Source organism: Micropterus salmoides, unplaced genomic scaffold, assembly GCF_014851395.1.
Source record: "Micropterus salmoides isolate LMB-PRFRI ecotype aquatic unplaced genomic scaffold, ASM1485139v1 Ms_hic_scaffold_12, whole genome shotgun sequence".
Taxonomy (NCBI): domain Eukaryota; kingdom Metazoa; phylum Chordata; class Actinopteri; order Centrarchiformes; family Centrarchidae; genus Micropterus; species Micropterus salmoides.
The window spans coordinates 8,627,265-8,645,418 of NW_024040263.1; the positions used below are offsets into that span (position 1 = coordinate 8,627,265).

At 39.1% G+C, this 18,154-nt stretch overlaps 3 protein-coding genes across 3 annotated transcripts; 2 read left to right on the forward strand and 1 right to left on the reverse strand.

Annotated features, from left to right (window-relative positions):
- Positions 1 to 1,327: 1,327 nt before the first annotated feature.
- Positions 1,328 to 4,183, forward strand: ucp1 (uncoupling protein 1). Its single transcript, XM_038713166.1, is given in 7 exon segments — positions 1,328 to 1,371; positions 1,373 to 1,459; positions 1,764 to 1,962; positions 2,513 to 2,710; positions 2,832 to 2,933; positions 3,288 to 3,468; positions 3,623 to 4,183. Coding segments are annotated over 7 exon segments (921 nt in total). The 5' UTR covers positions 1,328 to 1,332; the 3' UTR covers positions 3,738 to 4,183.
- Positions 4,184 to 4,232: 49 nt separating this feature from the next.
- elmod2 (ELMO/CED-12 domain containing 2) lies at positions 4,233 to 10,591 on the reverse strand. Its single transcript, XM_038713167.1, has 9 exons — positions 10,459 to 10,591; positions 8,732 to 8,879; positions 8,610 to 8,638; positions 7,368 to 7,465; positions 7,110 to 7,239; positions 6,499 to 6,632; positions 5,637 to 5,705; positions 5,294 to 5,427; positions 4,233 to 5,125 (listed from the first exon to the last, which is right to left on the reverse strand). The coding sequence occupies exons 2-9, from the start codon at positions 8,874 to 8,876 to the stop codon at positions 4,968 to 4,970; spliced, it is 897 nt and encodes a 298-aa protein (XP_038569095.1). The 5' UTR covers positions 8,877 to 8,879; positions 10,459 to 10,591; the 3' UTR covers positions 4,233 to 4,967.
- A 1,973-nt stretch (positions 10,592 to 12,564) lies between these two features.
- gprin3 (GPRIN family member 3) lies at positions 12,565 to 17,924 on the forward strand. Its single transcript, XM_038713168.1, is given in 3 exon segments — positions 12,565 to 13,005; positions 15,066 to 15,721; positions 15,723 to 17,924. Coding segments are annotated over 2 exon segments (2,187 nt in total). The 5' UTR covers positions 12,565 to 13,005; positions 15,066 to 15,151; the 3' UTR covers positions 17,340 to 17,924.
- Positions 17,925 to 18,154: the final 230 nt, after the last annotated feature.

Sequence of the window (18,154 nt, forward strand, 5' to 3'; positions counted from 1 at the left end):
TTCATGTGAAAATAAGGAGCCAGAGAGCCTTTTGTTCTTGTCTATGTTGTGCTTTGCAACCAAAATCCTTTTTTATTATTATGTTGTTTTAGTTATCATTATAGTTGAGGGGATAAAGTCACATTTTCTTCTCCTTTTAATTCTTCCCATAATCAAACATTCCCATGATTTCCATACAAGGTATTATGAAACACGTACAGTTCACTGCCAAACTGCTGAGAGGCCGAACACAGTGTGATGCAAGGTTCTTATCTGCTCCACAGTGAACTTCAGTCACTAGTTAACGTCACTGCTCTCCCCCAATGCTTTTTTGTTAAGTCGGTGCCCTCTTTCTCAAAAGTGTGAAAAGTATCTGTTATTAAGAACTCATAAATGAACGGTAGGTTATAATATGTTTTATGATGGACAAATACTGTATGATACAGTAACATTACTACAAAGGCAACCTGGTGTGAGGTTTGGCTATAAAGACTCCAAACACTTTCTCCATTGTCCAAACATCCATTCAGTCATTGGCCGAGAGCAAAGACAAGCCTCCAATGAACCAATCTCACAGTGCTTTATTGTGACTGTTGGTAAGTGTAGATACTTACTTGATGAGGTAAATAATTACTTAACATTATGTCAGTGACAGACACAGGTAAGACATGGGGCAGAAGGAAAAAATGCTGATATTTCCAAATTCTACTTAAACTTCTACCAAAAACTACTTAAATGCAAGACATAATATTTAGATAGTTATATATATATGTGTGTGTATATATATAGATAGATAGATAGATAGATAGATAGATACATATAGACATAGACCACAATTTGGATGAAAAGATACTGTTGTTAAAGTCACATGTTAAAATAGTTGTTTTTCTGAAATGTGTCTGCACTGTGGGGTAAATTGAACATTGACTTTCTGAGTCAGTGGACTTTGCTTTGACCCATGCGTACAGGACTACACAGCAACGCCTCTCTGTGGATGTCATAAAAAAAAGGCAGCCAGAAGACCTTATAAATGCAGAGAATGAGATGCATCTTTCTTTTCTGTGGAGTGGGGCCCTTTATGGATTATTATTTGGCCAATCAAATCCTGCCCGGTAACAGACAACTGATGATCAAAAGGAACCTTTAAATTTTACAAAAACAATGTAAGTATGTTTTTATCAACAATCTACACAATATCTCAGCACACACTAACCTTTCGGTTTAAAAGATGAACGATGATGAGATTAATGTTCATATGGCGGTTTTCCTCTGGAGAATCCCGGTGATTTGTTCTCATTGTGCCTGTGTGTCTCTGTGCGTCTGTGTACACCTTTAACCCCAGCATTAGGAAACATGGTGGGACTGAAACCCTCAGATGTTCCCCCTCCTCTGGGGGGTGAAGATGGCGAGTGCCGGGGCAGCAGCCTGCATAGCTGATATTGTCACATTTCCTCTGGACACAGCCAAAGTCAGACTACAGGTATCAGTTCATTCGGTTCTGACAAATAAGAAAGAAAACCTTTCTTCCCTCATCTCCAGTATCATATAACATGTTTTCCTGCAATGCATCCATACATTACATTATGATGATGATCATCAGTGTTATCTTGGCAACTACCGACTGAGCAGCTTGACTGTCAACTTCAATACCAATTAATCCAACTGCACTCATTCACTTCTATTTTCTATTTCTGCTGCTACACACTGCACCTTTCAGTCTAAAGGGTTTCTACTTTTGTTCTGTAAGGCATGTTTTAAGCCTTGAGTACAATCTGTGACCCCAGATTCAAGGAGAGAAGAAGGCAGTGGAAGGAATCCGCTACAAAGGGGTGTTTGGGACAATCAGCACCATGATCCGGACAGAGGGGCCCAAGTCTCTGTACAACGGGCTGGTAGCTGGGCTGCAGAGACAAGTGTGCTTTGCCTCTGTCAGAATTGGCCTCTACGACAACGTCAAAGATTTCTACACTGGTGGCAAAGACAGTATGTGATACGTGCAGGTTTTTTTGTTTTAATGACATATTTTTAAGCTTTAACAAATCAGATTAATCCTGATGACATCAATTATTTGTAGAGTTTAATGTTCCACTGATCAAAATCCTTACATGATGAATATCAACTGCAGAGCTTTACAATACATACAACATATCACACCCTCTATCCTTAAACCCTCGATTCAGATGAGGAAAAACTCTTTTCAAAGAGAAAACACCCTGAGGAAAACAGCAGAGGGGTCCCTTATCCAGGACTGATGGATGTGCAGCAGCTGTACACTATAGATAGAAATAACAGCAGTATTGGGATACAATTAAAATCCTAAGTAACTAAAGTACACAACATGTACTATTAAGTACATATTAGGTGTAATATGAGTTTCAGGGAAAATGTGAAGAATCTGAGCGATCAATTGATGTTTTAATTGAGGATTAAAAATATTTTTAGATAGCTAGATAGATTAAATCACAAGCATCTCGAACCTGTACTTAATTACATTAACTGAGTAATGTACTGAGTTATATCCCTCCTTCTCCAGACCCTGGTGTAGTGGTACGTATCCTTGCTGGCTGCACTACAGGCGCCATGGCAGTGTCCTTTGCACAACCCACTGATGTGGTCAAGGTTCGATTCCAAGCCCAGATGAACCTCAATGGTGTGGCCCGTCGCTACAGTGGCACGATGCAGGCCTATAAACACATATTTCAGAATGAGGGCCTTCGTGGACTCTGGAAAGGTGGCATTTGGGAAGCATGCTTGAAAACTTTACAAAGTTAATCTTTTGGGGTCTCCCCTGCCATGAAAATGAGACCCAGAAATGATTTAGATAAGTTATTATTCTTTTCTGGCTCCTGTAGGCACACTGCCCAACATCACAAGAAACGCGCTTGTCAACTGTACAGAGCTGGTTACATACGACTTGATCAAGGAGGCAATCCTTAGACACAAACTGATGTCAGGTGAGTGGGAGAGCTCATGCATGTGTGTCTGGGCTACAGTAACACACAAACACACATAAATGTAATGTCATCCCAGAGAGCCAGCTGATTGGACAGAAATCCACACACCCTCTCACCCCTTTCAACTCCACCACAGCTGATAACAGCACACATGCTGATGCTACAGAACAAGGTGTTTTTTTCCCTTCACAGCGCTGTAAATGCTGAACTTATTATGACATTTATCTTGGTCCGTTCACCAGGTTGCATAATCTGCTGACATGAGTTTATATACTGTTCAGCTCAGAACAAGGGCCCCCTGGTTGCTGTCATTCATGTTTTTTAATTGTTTTTATTTTCTATTTCTCTCCACAGACAATTTGCCTTGCCACTTTGTCTCTGCGTTTGGGGCCGGTTTTGTTACTACAGTGATTGCTTCCCCAGTAGATGTGGTGAAAACCAGATACATGAACTCACCACCAGGCCAGTACAAGAGCGCTATCAACTGCTCGTGGACCATGTTGACTAAAGAGGGGCCTACGGCTTTCTACAAAGGGTGAGCTCTTCCTCACAGATGTCATTAGCACATACTCATTTGTTTAGGAATATCTGTACTTAAACTCATTTGATAGAAATGTTTCAGCAGTGCTACATTGGTGGAGCTATTCCAGCATACATTCTTCAAAACAAACCTCTTTTGTTTCTTGTAGATTCGTGCCCTCGTTTCTGAGGTTGGGATCGTGGAATGTTGTGATGTTTGTCTCATTCGAACAAATCAAGAGAGCCATGATGGTCACAAAGAAGAGGATTGAGGACAGAAATTGAGATTCCTGTTTCCAGGTTTGACTGGAAAAACCTGAAGCACCGCTGGGTTGGCGCATCGCAGAAGAAACCTAATGAATATCAATTCACATTTTAGTTTTATTCTTTTTGTCTTGTGTTGACAAAGAAGAAAATCCTTTGTTGAAAAAGGATTATTGGACAATCTACCTTGAATTTTGACTTGATGTTGAACAGATGTGTGAAAGCAATGCAGCTGTATCTTTATATTTATAATTTTGAACCCATTCAAATTTTTATGGGAGTGAATGGTGCGAACACTAGGCAGTGAAAACCGCCGTTGGGAGGGTTCAGACCAGTAAATCGAAATCTGCCAATTATACATTTCAGGCAGCTTAAACCAGTACACGTTTTATGAGAAATAACACTGATACCCATAATCATATGTCAAACATGTTTATGTAAACTAAATATATTTGACTTGTTTTACAGACACTGTGCTTGCTTAACTAACTTGTGGTATTACTTGTACCACACGAATGACATTTCAAAACATTAACATGTATTTATTAACTTTGAGTAAGATGTGTTAATCATTACATACCTTCCACAACAAAAAAATAAAAAGGTAAGTCTTTGCAGTATCTCAGACATACAAATTTATGAAAAAGGAGGCAAGCAACATTTTTGAGTTCCACATCACCTATATTACAGAATACAGATGACATCAAGGGCAATACATTAAAACTTAAATTAAGTTTCAGCCATGGTCTCCGGACATAAAAATTAAATTCCTGAGCAGGACAACTGTGAGAACACGCAAGTCTTGTTAAATAAATACAAACAAGACCTCTACAAACATGGTAGTTAATCACCATTTTTCAATGACCGCAACAAGTTGGCTGCTCGCTCACTGAAAGTACTTTAACCCTTAAAAAAGAAAGACCTGTTTTCACTCTGTAGCAGCTCTCATTTCCTCTTTAAAAAAGGTAATTTAACCTTGGAATGCTCAGCTTTTGAGGTATAGGGTGTTAGAGTTGTGCTGTATTTTGAAACCCTTAACTATCACTGTGACGAGATGAACAGAGCATGACTAATAAATCACAAAATCAAATACATGGGGATTTATTTCTTCAAATTTATGCTGGAATATAAGTGACCGACAAGCTTCAGTCTGCTTATAACCTTTAGCTTTGCTTATGCTTCTTGCCTTCTTTTACCACATCAAACAAGGTTATGGACCATGGAGAAGTCAGGGAATATTTGTGAATAGTGTTAGTTTTTAGATCGGACGGCCAGTGTGAGGGACACATCGGGGTCCTGTAGATGCGTCTTGACTATGTGATGGAATTTTTCTCGGTATTGATTAAAGTGCATGATGCTTTCTGGTTTTTCTGCAACCCAGAAATGATCAAATTCATATGCCAGATAACCTAGAAGACAAGAAACACACACTTTAGTCATTTAGTTTAGTTTATAAAAACAGCCGACAAAATTTCACTTCTACTAGAAAAATATGTTACGTATTTTTCAGCGGATGGAAAACGCCGAGAGATGTCGAAGAACAGAAAAATGTTGTTGTTATATTTTTTTTTACTCACAGTATAGCTGATGAAAGTGCCAGAGCTCAGGTGTGCCCAGTACTGTGTTGTAAAAATGGGGTTTCAAAGCACCACTCTTCAGAAGGCTGTAAGCCATTTCTGTCAAGTTGATCCCAACTATGGCATATGAATACCTAAAACATGAGGAATACAAAATTAGCATGAAGTGCATGCCAAGAGTGACACGTCAAAGTCACGGTGAACCCGACGAACTGGTTTGATTTTAATTCTGGCAGTTCCGGTTATATGCAATAATGCAATGATTTATATCTTATATATATATATATACCTTTGGCACAATACTGAAATATGCTAATACCACCCATGTATTTATGTCTCTTACCCTAGTTTAGGATGGTTTGCATGAGACAACACCTGACGAGCCTCCTCTGTGTAGTTTTCACTGAAAAAACTGTAATAGAACAAAAATATTTCAGAATCAATATTGTTTACTATGAGACAGTCCTGACTTTGCCTATAATTGCTGGTTTAATCTCAATATGAGATCTTGTTCACAACTACTCTTGTATTCGCGGCAATAACCATAGTCCATCAGAGTCTGTTTACAGGTCTTGAGGAATACAACTGCATATTTTCAAAAAGTTGGATAAAGACTTCTGTGGCAGAGGGAGCTGCATGAAGTATGATAAACTGCCTGCAACATTTTTTGGGTCTGAAGACTACAAGTTTGAAAATGAAATAAATCTGGGCATGTAGAGTTTGGAAAACCAGACCTCTGTAGCCCGCTGCTCCTATATATAGTTTTGCTATAGTTTTGCTGACCATGTGGATTTCCTTGATTTGCATTTTCAAGCTCCTATTGACATCCAGCTGGGAAAGAAGTTTGTCTTGCTTGGTCAGCTTTCTGAGCGGTGTTTCACTCTTGCCTTGTTTTGTTGTTTTTACACCTTTTATTGATTGTTTAAACAATTATTTACCCTTCTTTCAGCAAGGCAAGTCAGGTAAGACCCCCCAGGAGATGTCTAAGCCTATAAAAAAACTGTTCAAATGCAGTTCATATTTACAGAAAAGTGATGAAATTTGATGTGAATGAAACAATGTCAAAATTCTATTTCCATCATAAATGCAATAAATGGCAACAGTGTCCTTGTATTTTGGCAGACAAGTCCAGTAAATGGCCTTAATGGTTAGTGCTGGTATTATCTGTAGCACTTTCTAACTTAATAAATGTCTCATTGACTCACACAAGGTTGATAAGGCCCAGCATGCCCATTCCTCTGAAGTCAGTCTTGGGGTCATCTCCTTGGAATCCAATGTCTCCCCACTGTTTGGTTATCCTGGACTCCAGTTTGATTGTTGGCATCAACAGGTCCCACAGCTGAGAGTACAAATAATTCTACGGTTACACATTTGAATTGCCACTGTACTGAAATACAGTTTCAATGATGCCAAATGATAATGCTCATAACATTTTGGTTTCATAATCAATACTTTCTATACTCTAATTTAATCAATGGTATTTTATTGTGTCTGCCTCGATTTAATTTAACAATATATTATAAATGTGATTATAAAGCCCCAACTACTTTCAATGTGTCCATGTTAACAGGGTACAAAGACTGATCTAAAATGCCACTGAGTTGTAAAAACATTTTTGTGGCTCACCATGTTCGGATCTCATCTGAGATGCACTTTAATACTCATGTAACTCTTGTGACCGACAAAAAATAAATACCACATGGACATACGTATTCTTTGGACATATACTTATTAGCTCTGTGGAAGAGAAACCATTTGGCTAAAACATACACAGCAACTGCTTTACAAATGTGTGGATGCAGAAGCAGGAACACACCTTCAACAGCATGGTCTCGTGTTCTTGGTTCTCTGAGTTGAAGACTTCCTTTCTCAAGTCTTCCACAGACGTATACAGGCTACTGTATCCTGTTATCTGTAACAGACATATGTGTAGGCTTTCCTTGAACCTAGAAAGGTAGAGAGATTAAAAAATAATGAATATGTTGATTAAAAAAATTCAGTCAACCAAATATGATTTGGAAATAAAAGTATTGCTGGTGACAAACAACCTCAAACAGATAAGAAGTAACCTTACAGCGGATCTTTCTGGGGTTTGACATTCTTCACTTTCATAATTTGATCCACACATTCTTCTAATTTATCCTTGTTGGTTTCCAAAGCTCCTCTTAAAACCTACAGAGGAAGAAAGCACAGGAGAGGACGGGGTAGTCACAGAAAAGTAATAACACAGCAAGATACCAGACAGAAAACTGGCAAAGTGGTTGCTACATGATCTATGCTGCTAACCACAGTGGGAAAAATCCATCTGAAAGTCAGCCTCAGACACAATGAAGAAGATGACCAAGCACTTCTGTTTCTACACCAAATGGACTGTTGAAAAGCTTAACTTGCTGAAATCACAAATGAGTGAAGCTCAAATGATGTGTCTTCATTGGAGTTCACACATTCAACAGCCTAACAGATAACAAACAGGTCAGAAATTAAGCAAGCGGTGTTTCCTACAGCTCTCTGTGGGAACACATAGTTTAAACATTACAGCAGATTACTCAGACTTCTATCTGCTGCTGTTAGATTATTGTACAGATCTACACAAAGGGATCACATTGTCCCAATCCTGGTGTCTTGACACTGGCTCCCTCCCAATTTGTAGTGTTGGGTGCATCTTTAAAGGACTCACCTCTTTAAATTTCGATTAAAATTGTTTTTTTGACCAGTTACTGTCCTACAACACATTTACAGTACATTATATTATTGTGTTGCAAGTTTTTAATATTTATGGTTATGTTTGACTGTGTCTGTGCAGTATGTGTAGTGTATGATTACATATTATTTCCTGTGTTTTTCTTGCTTTTTGTAAGGGTAAAGCAATTTTGTACATCAGCAAGAAATAATTATTTATATTACAAATTAACCAATTAGGTTGTTTTTTTAATAGGCTAGTGGATTCATCACTTAAATCAATAAAAAGCCAACAGTAAAAATAAATAAATTAAATGTTTAAATTTGCAATGACATTAAAACTAATTCAGTTCTCAAGTTTCAGAAGCTGAAACCAGGAGCAATTTTATGACAAATCACTTTTGATGAATTATGATTCGATTTTCATAATGCTTACAGATAATTTTGCTGTTGTTCAGGAAGTTTGCGTTAAATGCGTTTGTCTTTCAATAATTATATAAAGAAACTTGAACATTAAATAATAAAGCTAAACCACAAGTACTGAAGCTGAACGTGGACATTTCCCAGGAGGAAAACAGAAACAGAACTATCACTATTGTCCATTACCTACTAAAAAACTGAAGGTAATATTTCTCACCTTGTTCTTTGAAGACTGGAGAGAATACTCTGCAATAGGAAACAAGATGTAGATTAATTATAATTGAAAAATATGTATACTAAGCAGGAACAGTAGACCAGATTTGGGATGATTTAAATCACCTGCTTTTGTTGTCCTTGTTGCCCCAGGTTTGTGACCGGAGCATATTCTCTGCAGCTCACATTTCCCTGTTGCCTGTCTGACGAGCCACTTCAGCCAGTATCTCAGGAAGGATGTGTAGACATACTGCCAGATATAACCCAACATTTTCTAGTACATGGACAGAGAAAATACATCAGCCACTTGAAGAATTCAAGCAGAAAAATCTGACAGTAATGGAATCAAATGCACATTTTCAACATTGTCTGAAAAGCACTGAATGCCTTAAATTGGTTCTTCACTGAGCTCATCATCAACGACGGATGGTTATGCATCAGGGGTTATTGGCACCCCTTCAATTTTCATGCATGAAATGACAAGTAGAAGTTGTACATGAATACTTGAACACTCATGCAAGGTGGCCCTTATTAATACCTACTGACAGTACTTAGTAAAAGTACTACTACCACTATGTAAAAATATTCAAGTAAAAGACAAAAATCTAATTTTATGTAAGTGTTCAAATTCAAAATTATTTTTTATTGACATAACTGTGTTGAGACACAGTATTGCATTATCATTATTAACAAAATGTACTTAAGTAAAAACTACTCATTGTTATATATTATGTTATTACATGATTGTAGTATTTTAATGTTGTTGCTGTTCTGGCTGAAGCTAATTTTATTAGGGCTGTATCTAAGGACTATTTTCATAAATTATTAATCTGCAAATTTTTTATTAAATCGGTAAAACATTTGGTCTATACCACATCAGAAAATTTTTTTCCACACCTCTGCAAAATATTCACTTTACTATAATGCAACACAATTTTTTGTTGCTCAACAAGTCTATTGACAAATTGTTGCCTCTCTCAATGTTATCTACTTTTTATGCAGTTGGGCAATTTGTCCTATAACAAGGCAACATAGCGTACTTGTTCATCATTTCATATTGAATGAACTATTCATCTGCAAAGTAACTAAGCTGCACTGGAGTAAAAATAAACAATATTTTTCTCTCAAATGTAACGTTAGCAGAGTAGAAGTACAAAGTAGCTTAACATGTAAATAACGTTACTCAAGTAAAGAACATCTAAACTGTATTTAAAGACAGTGCTTGAGTAAATGCACTTAGTTAATTTCCATCACTGTCTACCGATACTCGCCACAGTGTCAGTGTGAATAGGACTGAAACACTGGTCTGTCTGTGTCATGATGACAATGGCAACTGTTCGAAGCACTTGAGCCAATATTCTGCGTTTAACACCAGACAAATTAATTACTCAATTATGGTAAGATCCGCTGATAAAAACATTAAGCACACTAAAATACTAAAACAGTGCCTACAATAAGACGGGATAGTGTCAATGTGAAAAAGACCAGAAGGACGTCTAACGGTGAAGGTAGACAGCAGCCGAAATAGCACTGTAAGTTAGTAGCTAGCAATAAAGCTAATGCTAACTTCTGACAATCGTGATCATTCACTTTATGTTATGTTAGGCTACAAATATTCAGCAATCTGACCAATGTACATTACCGTTAGAAAACTGCTATCTAGTTAACTTTACCTCTGATTTTAACAAACTACACTAAGCTTAAAAATCATAGATGACAGTTAACCGGGTTAAGACAACAGGTTGCCATTGTATTCTTAGAAGTGTTAGCTGGTTAGCTGTATTAATATTAGGTTGCGTCACGAGCACTGATTTGCTTATAGTTAGTATTTAGGAAACTGAAGTTAATCTTACCCAATTACCGCAGAGACAATATTGCCAGTAAAAGATATACCCAAACTTATCTCCACTTGCAAGCTGTGAGCCGTGTCCTCAAGCTAGCAAAGTCTCTCTTGACAACACTCTTGCTCTGGTGCGTTCAGGTTCCGACCGGCCGTTCATATGCTAGCACTAACACGCACATAGGAAATTGGAGGTTTTTGGATGACATAGATGCTTTTATTTAACCATTACATGTTTTTATTAATGTGATTCTTCTGGTGGGTTTTTAAGAGTGGGTGGGTTGCAATTTCGGCCAAAAAATCGCGGACACACTCAGAGAAACTTTACGTGTTGAATGTATTTTTCACGCTAATTGACATGACGTCTTTGAACGTAGCACACGCTGGCGTTTCAATGACGCTCTCTGCGCTTTTCAAAGCTGCTGCAGCGCCACCTTCTGTCCAAAACTTACTGCTGTCTCAACACATGGATGTGTGCACCGGTCTTTATAGCCACAGAGCAATAAACAACCTATTGTTCAATAATAAGGTATTTTAAACATCAGCTGTGTAGTGTGCAGGCCTACGTGGAGCATTAACCCACTGACTCATCATGATTTAAAGTCGACACTGACTGTAATTTTTTTGAAAGTGATCATAGTCTGCAGATAAGGTTGGTTTCAGCTACTAGAACCCAGCCTAGCCAAGTTTTGCCTTCCCCAATTTAACCACAAGATGATGCCAGATCCAATACATGACAATTTAATCTGTTAGATGGAAATTTATATCAAAGTCTATTTAAAAACAATCCACTCATATTATGCCAGTGATTTGACTTTAAGTCTCCATTATTCTCATTAAAATTCTCAGAGTTTTACAATTTCTGTCATAATGTCTAGCCATTGTTTAAAATGGTGGCAACAGACCACACGTTTTTAAATCATTAAATTAGATTTTCTTCTCACCAGCTGTGTCACTTTTTCCACAAGCCCTCACCCTGAAACAGAAGTCTGGCATATTAACAAAGCATGCAGCCAATCCTGAGTTGCTCACCAATGGTGCACCCAACTGTAATTAAGTCACGGTCTACCTTCTCACCTAATCAGTCCCCCTGGGCTTTCAAAGGCAGGAGGTCTATCTCATACAATTACTGTATTCCAGGAGAAGCTCCTGTCTCAGACCCTGGCTATATTTGAAAACTGAATCCCCAAAATAACCATTTAGATTATAATAACAGTCTGAGAGATTAGCCTGGGCAAAGCTAGGAAGAAGCCTGTAATGCTGATATTAAATCAATTATAAAATTTGTTTAAATTCATCATTGTAACCTTTTTTTATGCACATAGGCCTATCATATTTTTAAAGTCAGTGTTTTGTCATCTAAAAGGGACATTTCAAATATTGTAATGAGACATCTTTAAATGGATCAGATATCGCATGAAAGTCAGCTAAACTGAAATAAGATATTACATGAAAGTCAGCTAAACTGAGGATACCAAAGGACATACCCAACCCAGCCACAGCCTGTTCACCCTGCTGCCTTCTGGGAAGAGATATAGAAGTTTCAGCTGCAGCACCACCAGACTGCAGCTTTCCCCCAAGCAACCAGGATCTTAAACTCAAATTCATCCTTAGCACTGCTCCATTGATCATTGAATATTGTTTACTTTTGTTCACCATTTTTATAATTGCTTCTTAATGTATATTGTCTGCTCTGTAGCAGAAGGGAGTTACAAAGCTCAATTTCATAACCTGTTATATTGTGACAATTAATGTACCTACCTACCTATAACTGCATATTTGAGAGGATATTTCATGACACCAAGCCTGGGCTACTATAAACGTCCTGATCATAATTGGTCTGGCAGACCTCTTAAAACCACAGAGGAAAATGTCTTCACTTTCAAAATGCAATTTGTAATGCAAATGTACCTGATTCTGTTGAGAAATATAACCTGATATTCCCAAATGCACATCTTCAAATAGGCACTGTCTGTAAGGTCTTCTCTTAAATCCACGTTGCAATGATACAAAAAGGCACCGCAAAATAAATGATCTATTATGTTGGAATATTACAGGCTGCTTTAGGAGACGCATGATAATGTCAAGATCCGAAAGTATTCAATTTGCAAGCGCAAGTGACGCTCTTATGGTTCCCTGCACTCATGTAGCACTGCCTCCATTCTCATTCTCTCCCTCATTCATCCATTCATCTGGTTTACTCTGCTGCACCAGGCTGCCTGCACTGGAACACTTTAGTCTGGCGTGGCACACACCATGAGGTCCATTTTGTGAAAGGTGCACTTTTTCTAGGTATGAGGTGACGCTAGTAAAGACCTCAGAGGCGGAATCCATCGGTCGGGCAGTGGTGACTCATTGCGCACGGTCAGTCAGCGCTTGAATTTTGCGCTTCTCCGTGGATGATCGATAGCCTACCTCTTAGACCCATATTCTGGTGGAAGGCGTGGCTTGGTGTCACCGACACAGGGCTCATTTTCCATATTCATTTCTTGGGTTTATCTCACTGACACGGACGCGCCAACGGCACCCCAAGGTCCGGGACATAAAAGCGCCTCTCAAGGTAAACTAGCCTCCTCTTTTCATTAGACTGTGGTTTTCTTCGTGTCAGACGTTTAATTTGTCCGCAAGGTCATATGAAATCAGCAAACATCAGTGGCCTCTAAGATGTTGGGGTGGGACAGGACTGCAAACGTAGGCAGTACATGACATAGATCTTAATTGGCCTGCATCACTTTAATGTGTGTAATGTTTGCCGCTGTGCGTGGATTTTCTGTTATTTCTAAACTGCTGCAGGCAAAACAAAGCCCAGACTCCAGGGCGTTTTATGTGTTGAATATCTAATTACTGTCAGGATATGCTTCCCATAAATATTTGCACTTTGACAACAGACACGCAGATGCGTAGTGGGTGAGCACACACAAATGGGCTGCACCTGTCCATGACCCGAAAAGAGTAGCCTATCTGTTTTATTCAAGTCACACAAATTATTCTTTCAGGTTACCAAGTGCATAAAGAAATGATTATCATTTAATCGTTTTTATTCTTGATTAAGCTAGATAAAAACAGTCTTAAAAAAATCTATTATAGACTTGAGATTATGGTTGTTGTTGTTGTGAGAAAGGAGAATATCTCGAAAGGCAAGAACATTCCTTTCAATGAGATGAACTGCATATTATGCAGAATGGATTATCATCAGTAATGTCACTGAAATGGAAATTAACAATTTGCTCTCCCTGGATCACCGAATTAACAATTGGTGGCTGTTCTTCCCCTTTGGATGTAACCTTTAGGCTGTTTTGTATGATTGAAGTGTTGATCACAGTGCAATTCATTCGGTCTGACTCCAAAGGATCTGATATGTCAGACGTCTGCTGAGTGCTGACACATTACTTGCAGATCTGGTCCAGATGCTTATTATCATACATCAGGCCTGGGATGAAGAGATGTATGAAACTGTAGTGCCTAGTATTTATACTAGATTAATTACAGGACAAAAGAGGATCTAAAGAGACACACACTTCTTCTGTTTCACTAAAAGTGCCCTGCTAGAAAAAGGAAGTTAAACTGTTGATGAGTAACTGTAATTGTTTGTTGTAATCGTTCAGGCATTTTGCAGGGTTGTTTTTACAAATGTATCTTAATCCTGAATTATCATGTAAGTGTGCCATTTAAAATAGAACACAGTACTTTATTGTTCAATTAAACTACAGTAATATAGCAACAAGATCGCAGGGGTTAGCTATAGCAAAAGAGGGGTTTGACCACTTATACTCAGTATATTTTTATACCGTTACACTGATCATCCTGGGTATTTATGATAACTTTAGATGAGAATTGGGTGATACTGCCAAGCAAAAACCCATGTCTGTAAGCACTTTCAGCATACATACACACAAAGTCTTATTTCTTTACTCTGCTTACATTACTTCCAAGTTTGTAAACTTTGCTTTGCTTTAATCTGTCACAGCAGTTTTGCATACTCTTTAGAGATTACCCTCTTGTTATTCTTGTTGTTTTGTTTTTTTGTCAATTGTACAAGTGGACCAAGCAGTTTGAATTTCAAAGAAATGCATTTAACATCTTCAATGGACGTTTATTAAACATTCAAATGAAAAAGATGGCACATTTCTAGAATAATTTGAATCCAGCATTTAGTGTAAGTTCATTTATTATTATAGCCTCTTTTCCCAAGCAATTTTCAAAGAACATTGCAGAGACAGAAAAACTAATCAACAATCAAAATCACAGTACAAAGAAAAGTAGCTTGTTGAACAGATATAGTTGCATAGACTCCACATTGCTATTATTTCAACATAGAGTATTGTTATTATGACTGTATGTTATGATTAATTTGATCATTAGGCTTCATGAATCACGTATTATAATCTTAATTCAAAGCAATGGTTAAATTGGGAAAGTACGGGTCATTCTGGTGCTTGGCCTTTATTCTAATGCTGATTATTCAAATACATATTAATGACTCTTCAAAGGAACTTTACATAAGGCTCATCCAGCTGAGTCTAATCTGATTATTTTTGACTAAATCAAGATTTAAGTTGTTGAAAAGTGAAGCTCAACCATTAAAAACAAAGTAAGTCAATGTTTACTTTCTTCTTTTAGGAAGCTGCTTAAAGTGACTGGTACTGTGCATCTGTTTTCATCTGTGGATTACGACAATATTTAAAGACGGAAACTGTGAATCCGGGATGGGAACTAACCCAAAAAGGACAGTGACAGTCCAGATGGTGCCTCAGCTGGCTGTGGTGGACACGCTGGGTAATAAGGAGACTAATGCCAACTGGGCTAAAGAGCCCAACCTCAAACTCTCTCAGGTTTGTCCAAAACCCACCCTCACATCTCCAGACCACAAACAGGATAACTTATCTCTGACTGCTTCTCCCGCAAACACCATCCCACATACCCAAAAAACAGCTTCCAAGGGAGAGGAACCAGTTAGCAGCGCTGCGTCAGACAAACCAGTACCAACTAATGGAAACCAGACAAAGTCAGAGCTTGTTACAGGTGGAGACCAACAGATGCCAAACCTGTCGCTAACAGGTGATGGCGTGGGTGAGGCAGGAGCCGGACAGAGGGATTCCAACGCTAATATGAAAATGGTATGCCTGGCTGATGAAAAGGATATCTGTAAGGCTGCTGTGTCAGCGTCAAAGGTCGACATACAGACCAATGACTGCAGAATAAAAGGGCCAAGTGCAGCTGAGGAGGAGTGTACAAAGCTGACATCCTCGGCCAAAGCCACAGCACGAGAGAAACAGCAATAAAAATGTTTCTCCAAATAATAAAAATCTTAACAACGCATGTGAATTAAGGCATACAGTATCTGAACTACAACACGATGATAAAGGGAGTATTCCAGCTCCCAAAAATGAGGACTCTGCTGTACCACAGAAATCTCAAGAGCCTGATCATATACATGGCTGCTCACAAAGCTCTGTCAGTCAGCAAGGGACACCTAAACCTAAACAAAGCATGGAAACAACTGCAGCTCCACCTAAGAGCAAAGATGCAGAGGCCGGGTTTACAAATAAGAATTCAAGTTCAACACATCCAGAGAAAGATTTGCCACCAGTAAAGAAACCACAGGTCTCCTCAGATCAACATCAGCCAGTGTCTTCACAGAAGGACTCTTCCACTCCTCCTCAGGCTATACAAAACATGCCAGCATATGGGCAGGTGGCTAAGGAAGCCAGCCAGACTGTCACAGCTGCCTTTGAAGGGCAGCAGCAGCAGCAGCACTCCAAGCTGTACAGGGAGGTTTCGACAATGACCTTAACCCTGCTTTCCACGCCAGTCAAGCAGTGCAGTGATATGGAGGTTCAGGCGGTGGCTAATATGTGTAGCAAGGCTGTGGCAACAAGTCCGAGCCTGCTTCCTTTCGCTGTGACTCGCAGGCCGAGTGGTGGTGCAGTCCCCAGGGAGGAGGCGCAGAGCCTGGCTGTAGTCTACCAGGTCGACAGGGGTGTTGGACTACATCAGATGAACATAAGTACAATCTCTGCCTCTACTGATTCGAGGTCAGAGAGACTCACTGTTGAGGCGGAGATGTGCCTCAACCATAATGCTGCCGTGGTTTTCCACTCAGAAACTTTGTCCCAGCAGCAAGACAATAGGCTCGGAGCAAAGCCTAAAGACCCCGGGTCAGCTCTTTGCAACACCCAGCCAGTTTATCAAATCAACATTGAACACAGCAACCACAAGGAGCAAGGAGAGACAGGAAGCTCCCAGTATAAAACAGAAGTTCAGACATCTGCAGTGAAAATAGCCACCACTGATGCAACCTCTCTCAAACCAGGAACACTCCAAGAGACAGCTTCCAAGTCTGGATCAGCTGACAGTAACAGTGCTGTGGTGTCTCAGGCTGCTGTTACAACCAAGCCCAACCAGGCTCTGCCAACAACAACAGCAACAAACACTACGTCAAAGTCAGAACTTACTAAAGATAAAGCTGGAAGTCCTAAAGCAAAGGCTAAAGCTAAAGGGAAAACTCTGACAAAGGAGACAAAGTCTGGCAAACAGCAGAAAGAATCAGAGAGAAAGGAAGAAGAAGAGGACCAGTCTGAAAAGGAGAAAGAAAAGGGCATCCATGATGTCGTCTGGGATGAGCAAGGGATGACTTGGGAGGTCTATGGCGCTTCTGTGGACCCAGAATCCCTTGGTTTTGCCATTCAGAGCCACTTACAGTGCAAAATCAAGGAGCAAGAGAGGAAACTGATAGCCCAGACCTCCTTCCGAAAGTCAATCTCTGGTGGTGACTCGCCGAAACATGGCAGGAAGAACAAAAGGAGGCAGCAGAACATTTTCAGGTCAATGCTGCAAAATGTCAGGCGGCCCAACTGCTGCATGCGTCCCCCTCCCTCGTCCGTCCTCGAGTAGCACAGCACAGAGGTAGCCAATGTCAGACTCCTCCCATTTCCTAGAGGTCAAGACGTTTGTCCTCCCCTCGTCATGATTACAATGTCAAGTGAAACATTAACGTGACGACAATCCCTGTAAGTAAGTATACTGGAGTGATGTAGCATAAAGAGTCAAACTATTTGTGATGTTTGTGATCAAAGAAGGTAGGGAATAGAAATATAAAATGAACAACTCAAGGCTTATTTTCTAAAAGATAAAGATACGTATTATAAAAAGAGAGAAACTGTTTTTAAATAACAAAGGCAATAATAGTGAAACGCATGTATATTAGTTAAAAAAGGCACTGATCATGGGGTAGACGTATTATTTACTGTCAGAATATTTGTGCAGATATGTTAAACCAACATCTCATTACATTTGGTGCACTTGGTATATGTATTTGAGGTGTTTTGGGGCCCTATATTTATACGATTGCTGTATTTTCTTTTCAGCCACATTTATTTTCAGTGAGTGATTATGTTGTACAAAAAGGGACTGTATGCATACATGCACTGTTTAACCTCTGTTCATCCTTGGATTTCTATTAAAACAACAAAAAACTAAGTTGACCGTTACATATTCTTCATTTCTGACCTCTTGGCAAGGACTGTAGGCAGGTATAACATCCCTGTTCTGTTTATTTGTTGACTTAAAGGTTTCACACACAGTAGGGCTTTACAGAAATTGGAGTTCATAAAAGGAAGTAAAAACCAGAACAACATAAAGCACATCAACAACTCAAGAGAGATAGTGTTTGTGTTTGTGTCTAAGCCAAGTGCATGTCAGGGACGTGA

What these genes read in the sequence shown, in the direction of transcription:
- elmod2 (XM_038713167.1), bottom strand. Translation starts at nt 8,876, where the DNA reads ATGTTGGGTTATATCTGGCAGTATGTCTACACATCCTTCCTGAGATAC. An exon ending in AAACCCCAGAAAGATCCGCT is followed by an intron (nt 7,240 to 7,367) that starts GTAAGGTTACTT and finishes CTACCTTTCTAG; the next exon opens with GTTCAAGGAAAGCCTACACA. An exon ending in GCACTTTCATCAGCTATACT is followed by an intron (nt 5,126 to 5,293) that starts GTGAGTAAAAAA and finishes CTTGTCTTCTAG; the next exon opens with GTTATCTGGCATATGAATTT.